Genomic DNA, 6,333 nt, shown 5'->3' with positions numbered 1-6,333 from the left:
TAGGAATGCTTAATGGGTATAATGAAGAGTATAGACTTTGAAATATGACAAACTTAGGTTTGAATCCCAGATCTGTCACTTACTAGTTTTGTGAACTCATGCAAGCTAATTATTGGACCCTTAGTTTCCTAACCTGCAAAACAAGGTGATAACCTATAGGGGGGATACCTATTCTCTCAAAAAAAAAAAGCTTGTGCCAGGCACAGGGGCTCACATCTTTAATTCCCAGCACTTTGAGAGGCTGAGGCGGGTGGATCATGAGGTCAGGGGTTTGAGACCAGCCTGCCTAATATGGTGAAACCCCATCTCTGCTAATAATACAAAAATTAGCTGGGCATGGTGGCCCACGCCTGTAGTTCTGGCTACTTGGGAGGCTGAGGCAGGAGAATAGCTTGAACCTGGGAGGTGGAGGTTGCACTGAGCCCAGGTTGTGCCACTGCACTCCAGCCTGGGTGACAGTAAGGCTCTGTCTCAAAAAAAAAAAAGCTTGAGCCAGAGGCAAGGATTCTGGAACATTCATTTCTCTTATGCTAATTATTTTTGTCGTGGGTAGGTGTGTATCAGGGCACCCAAACAGGGCCTTTATCCTGTCACCCAGGCTGGAGTTCTGCTACTTTTTTAGGGTGTATGTGAGAGAGAGAGAGACAGGGTCTTACTCTGTTGCCCAGGCTGGAGTGCAGTGGCAGAGTCATGGCTCACTGCAGCCTCAAATTCTGGGCTCAAACGATCCTCCTGCCTTAGCCTCCTGAGGAGCCAGGACTACAGGTGCTTGCCACCATAGCTGGCTAATTTTTTGTAGAGATGGAGTCTCACTTGGTTTCCTAGACGGGTTTCAAACACTCTTGCTCTGACGTCAGCCTTCCACAGTGCTGGGATTACAGGTATAAGTGACCATGCCCAGTCTCTCTGCTACTTTTTTTTTTTTTTCTTCCTTTGAGTTGGAGCCTCGCTCTGTCATCCACACTGGAGTGCAGTGGCGTGATCTCGGCTCACTGCAACCTCCACCTGCTGGGTTCAAGCAGTTCTCCTGCCTTAGCCTCCCGAGTAGCTGGGATTATAGGCACCCACCACCACACCCAGCTAATTGTTGTATTTTTAGTAGAGACAGGGTTTCACCATGTTGGCTAGGCTGGTCTCGAACTCCTGACCTCAAGCAATCCACCTGCCTCGGCCTCCCAAAGTGCTGGGATTACAGGCGTGAGCCACCGCACCCGGCCTCTCTGCTACTTCTCATCTACTAGATGGGGTTTTAGTAACTAGTTTACAAAATAGGACACAAGTAACCATTCGTGGCTGTTGCTGTGTTTATGGCCTGGGATAAGCCTTGAATTCTTTGATTAGTCCTCATTCTGTCCTCTCTCTTCAGGGTCAAAGCACGAATTGGGAGCTCTCAGCGACAACACCAGTCAGCAGCCAAAGACCTAACTCAGTCCCCCGAAGTCTCCCCAACAACCATCCAAGTGACATACCTCCCCTCCAGTCAGAAGAGTAAACGTGCCAAGCACTTCCTTGAATTGAAGAGCTTTAAGGACAACTATAACACATTGGAGAGTACTCTGTGATGGAGCTGAAGGACCTTTCCCATAGGTTAAGCCAGTGAGTTGCAACATGCAAGACAGACTGCTTGCCGGGCTGCCCTTGGGACAGCTGGCTCAGCGGCCCCAGACTGTATCCATTGAAGTTCCTGTTGTATCCAGAGTTCTTAGAGCTTCTGCCTAAAGGGTAATTCCCTAACCCTTCCTTATGGGCATTTTTAGAACATTGGCTAAGACTATTTTTGCCCAGTAGCACTTTTTTCTGCATTTGCATTCAGGTGTTACTCTTAATGTTTCTGTCAGAGCTTCTTAAAAATCTTCACTTGGTTTCAGCCATAGTTCACCTGCCTTGTTCCAGGTTTATTTAATTCCAAAGGTGAGAGTTGGAGTGAGATGTCTTCCATATCTATACCTTTGTGCACAGTTGAATGGGCACTGTTTGGGTTTAGGGCATCTCAGAATTGATTGATGGAAAGGACAGGCAGGAACTGGTGGGAGGGTCAGGTGGGGAAGTTGGTGGTATGTGGAACAACTTACCCTTGTGCTCCACTTAAACCAGATGTGTTGCAGCTTTCCTGACATGCAAGGCTCTATCTACTTTGATTCCACATTCAACGAATAAATTGAATCAAAGGGAATGTTCTGGCACTTGACATAATCTGTCAGGCTATAAGACAATAGGAAGGAGTGATTTCCCCTAACAAGCCAATGCACTGTTCTGACTTTATAAATTATTTAATAAAATGAACTATTATAAAATAAAACATGAATCAGTCCTTCACAGTTGTCTTTTAGTAAAACAGGCATATATGTTATTTGTACATTTCTAACAGGGCATAGGGAATGCATGAGGATTTGCCTCTAGAGAATTGGTGGTACTGTGTGCATACCCTGGACCTAGGACCATACAGATATCCCTTGAGACCCTAGCAGAAGAAATCCTAAAATTGGGACTGTGACTCTTGCTCATAAAATTGCCTGTGTCATCAGCAGAAGGCTACAGAACAAGGATTCTCTCAAGGTTTCTGGGGCAACAGGCCAGGTGGCCAATCAACTTCTAGGCCCAGGGTCATTGTTGGAGGCGTAAATGTTGCTATGACTACTGAAACCTCGGTTACTGAACTAAACAGAAAGAAGAGCCTGTCAGTCTTCTCAGACTGTATCAAGCAAATCTATAAACATGTCTGTGGAAAAGATGACAAAAGTAGAAGAGGTATGCAGAGTTGGAAGGAGGGGCTGGGTTGAAGTTTGATGAGGTTTCCAGATCAATTTACTATAAGTGCATCTTTTACTGGGAAAGGCTTTTGAAGAAACAAGGGTATACTATAATCAGTAACGGGAGTGGGAGGCTATGTCTAGTACTTAGTAGGTATTCAAATATGTGCTTCATCCAACCCCTGCATGTTTTCTTTGATCCATTCAGAAAGAAGTAGAGCTTTCCTCTTCCTACCCCCCTAGGAAATTGACTGCTTTCTCTCTCAAAAAGGTCTAAGTCTCCCATTAGAATAGGGTTCTAGAGGTGAGGTTCTGGAGACTGAGGCAGATGAACAGAACTACCTTTTCTTGCAGAGTTTTCAAAGGGTCATGGAACTTAAGAAGATGGTCGACAGGTAATCTGCTTCTATCCCCTCTCTTTACCTTTCAGCTTGACCTTTCCATTCTACTGTCCTCCCTGAGCCACCTCCCAACTCTGCTGCATCTCTTTAGGGGCTGGTCAAACAGAAAAACAGATGTGGAAAGGGGGAGAAGCAGCCTTGTTATCAAAGCAAACGAGATCAGCTTCTTAGCGCCCACTAGATTAGGTTTTTATTGCCCCCTGCTTCCCATTCTCTGGAGGAAAATTGAAGCTTGTTTTTATTTTTTATTTTTATTAAGAATTCAACACTGTGGGGCCGGGCGCGGTGGCTCAAGCCTGTAATCCCAGCACTTTGGGAGGCCGAGGCGGGTGGATCACGAGGTCAAGAGATCGAGACCATCCTGGTCAACATGGTGAAACCCCGTCTCTACTAAAAATACAAAAAATTAGCTGGGCATGGTGGCACGTGCCTGTAATCCTAGCTACTCAGGAGGTTGAGGCAGGAGAATTGCCTGAGCCCAGGAGGCGGAGGTTGCGGTGAGCCGAGATCGCGCCATCGCACTCCAGCCTGGGTAACAAGAGCGAAACTCCGTCTCAAAAAAAAAAAAAGAATTCAACACTGTGGCTCACACCTGAAATCCCAGCACCTTGGGAGGCCAAGGCAGGTGGATCACAAGGTCAGGAGTTTGAGACCAGGCTGGCCAATATGGTGAAAATGCAAAAAATCTAAAAATGCAAAAAAAATTAACCAGGCGTGGTCGCGAGCGCCTGTAATCCCAACTACCTAGGAGGTGGAGGTTGCAGTGAGCCAAGATTGCACCACTGCACTCCAGCCTGGGCAACAGAGCGAGTGAGACTCCATCTCAAAACAAAAAAAGAATTCAAGTATTTGTTGCCTGGCTTTGTACTAATCATATAGTTGGTAGTGCAGTATTTGTCAAATCAGTGAATGAAAAGATTCGCAAGACTGGGCTGCGTATCATTTTCACCTGATGGGCTTTTGAAAATATGCTGATGCAAGCCTGTCATGGTGGGTCACACCTATAATCCCAGCACTTTGGGAGGCCAAGGCGGGGGATTCCTTTAGCCCAGGAGTTCGAGACCAGCCTGGGCAAAATTAGCCAGGTGTGGTATTGTATACCTGTAGTTTCTGCTACTCAGGAGGCTGAAGCAGAAGAATCATTTGAGCCTAGGTCAAGGCTGCAGCGAGCTGTGATGCTGCCACTGCATTCCAGCCTGGGTGAGAGAGGAAGACTCTGTCTCAAAAGAAAACAAAATGGGCTGGGTGCATTGGCTCATGCCTGTAATCCCAGCACTTTGGGAGGCCAAGGCAGGCGGATCACTTGAGCTCAGGAGTTTGAAACCAGCCTAGGCAACATGGCAAGATCCCCGTCTCTACCAAAAAATTTAATTTAAATAAATAAATAAATGCTGATGCCCAGTTCTTACCCTAGGAGATTCTGATCAAAATGGTCTGAGATGGGATTAAGAGAAGCCTTTTTTTAAAGTTTCAAAGGTTATATCCAGAGCTAGCAAGGATGTGAAGAAACGAAAACATGTAATTTTCATAGGAGTCTAGGTTGATACAGCCATGTTTACAAAGGCAGTTTGATAAAATCTATCAAAATTTGAATTCATATATCTGTTGAACTGGCAAAAATAGAAATTTACCTTACATATACATACTAGGAAAAGCACTGGAAGGTACATACACAAGAATGTTCATGACAGTATTGCTTTTATTTATTTATTTGTTTAGAGACAGAATTGAGCTCTTGTTTCCCAGGCTGGAGTGCAGTGGCACGATAGCTCACTGCAACCTTTGCCTCCCGGGTCCAAGAAATTCTCCTGTCTCAGCCTCCTGAGTAGCTGGGATTACAGGTGCCCACCACCACACTCAGCTAATTTTTGTATTTTCAGTGGAGACGGGGTTTCACTATGTTGGCCAGGCTGGTCTTCAACTCCTGACCTCAGGTGATCCACCCACCTCGGCCTCCCAAAGTCCTGGGATTACAGGTGTGAGCCACCACATCTGGACAGGTTTTTTTTTTGAGACAGGGTCTCACTATTTTACCCAGACTAGTCTTGAACTCCTGGGCTCAAGCAATAAGTGGCCTGTAGACTCCGGAGTAGCTGGGAATTACAGGTGTGTGCTGCCATGCCTGGCAAGCATTGTTTATAAAAGTAAAAAAGCTAGAAAACCTAGCTGGTTAAATGGTACAGACATACTGTGCAAGCCACCGTTAAACTAAATGAAGTAAATCTCAATGCGCTAATATGAAAAGTTAAGGCTGGGTGCGGTGGCTCACACCTGTAGCAGGAGAATCACGCCTGTAGCAGGAGAATCACTTGAACCCAGGAGGCGGAGGTTGTGGTGAGCCAAGATCACGCCATTGCACTCCAGCCTGGGCAACAAGAGCAAAACTCCATCTCAAAAAAAGAAGAAGAAGATGTACTTGCCAGATTATGATAGAAAAATTTGCCGGGTGCGGTGGCTCAAGCCTGTAATCCCAGCACTTCGGGAGGCCGACGCGGGTGGATCACAAGGTCAAGAGATCAAGACCATCCTGGTCAACATGGTGAAACCCCGTCTCTACTAAAAATACAAAAAATTAGCTGGGCATCGTGGCGCGTGCCTGTAATCCCAGCTACTCAGGAGGCTGAGGCAGGAGAATTGCCTGAACCCAGGAGGCGGAGGTTGCGGTGAGCCGAGATCGCACCATTGCACTCCAGCCTGGGTAACATGAGTGAAACTCCGTCTCAAAAAAAAGAAAAAGAAAAATTTTGGCCGGGTGCGGTGGCTCATGTCTAATTCCAGCACTTTGGGAGGCTGAGGCCGATTGCTTGAGGCCAGGAGTTCAAGACCAGCCTGGCCAACATGGCAAAACCCAGTCTCTACTAAAAAAAATACAAAAATTAGCTGGGCAGGGACCGGGTGCAGTGTGGCTCACACCTGTAATCCCAGCACTTTGGGAGGCCAAGGTGGGTGGATCTCCTCAGGTCAAGAGTTCAAGACCAGCCTGACCAACATGGAGAAACCCTGTCTCTACTAAAAATACAGAATTACCCGGGCATTGTGGCGCATGCCTGTAATCCCAGCTACTCGAGAGGCTGAGACAGGAGAATTGCTTGAACTCCAGATGCAGAGGTTGCAGAGAGCCAAGATCATGCCATTGCACTCCAGCCTGGGCAACAAGAGCGAAACTCCATCTCAAAAAAAAA

The 6,333-nt window shown here is 46.5% G+C and overlaps 2 protein-coding genes across 4 annotated transcripts in view; both read left to right on the top strand.

Moving 5' to 3' along the window:
* Window positions 1–2,314, top strand: part of CUNH1orf43 (chromosome unknown C1orf43 homolog) — a 14,542-nt gene extending 12,228 nt beyond the window's left edge. For both annotated transcript variants that reach the window (XM_017513388.2, XM_017513385.2), the window contains exon 7: window positions 1,367–2,314. In XM_017513388.2, the coding sequence (XP_017368877.1) occupies window positions 1,367–1,562 (196 nt within the window). In that variant the 3' untranslated portion in view covers window positions 1,563–2,314. The remainder of the gene's footprint in view (window positions 1–1,366) is intronic.
* Window positions 2,315–2,435: 121 nt separating this feature from the next.
* Window positions 2,436–6,333, top strand: part of CUNH1orf189 (chromosome unknown C1orf189 homolog) — a 9,503-nt gene continuing 5,605 nt past the window's right edge. The window contains exons 1-2 of one of the 2 annotated variants that reach the window (XM_017513389.2): window positions 2,436–2,748; window positions 3,105–3,145. In XM_017513389.2, the coding sequence (XP_017368878.1) occupies window positions 2,716–2,748; window positions 3,105–3,145 (74 nt within the window). In that variant the 5' untranslated portion in view covers window positions 2,436–2,715. Of the gene's footprint in view, window positions 2,811–3,104; window positions 3,146–6,333 lie in introns of both variants that reach the window. The other variant, XM_017513390.2, reaches the window with a different exon arrangement.

This window comes from Cebus imitator, unplaced genomic scaffold (genome assembly GCF_001604975.1).
Source record: "Cebus imitator isolate Cc_AM_T3 unplaced genomic scaffold, Cebus_imitator-1.0 Scaffold491, whole genome shotgun sequence".
NCBI classification, from domain to species: Eukaryota; Metazoa; Chordata; class Mammalia; order Primates; family Cebidae; genus Cebus; species Cebus imitator.
This window is presented reverse-complemented; position numbering and strand designations above follow the sequence as displayed.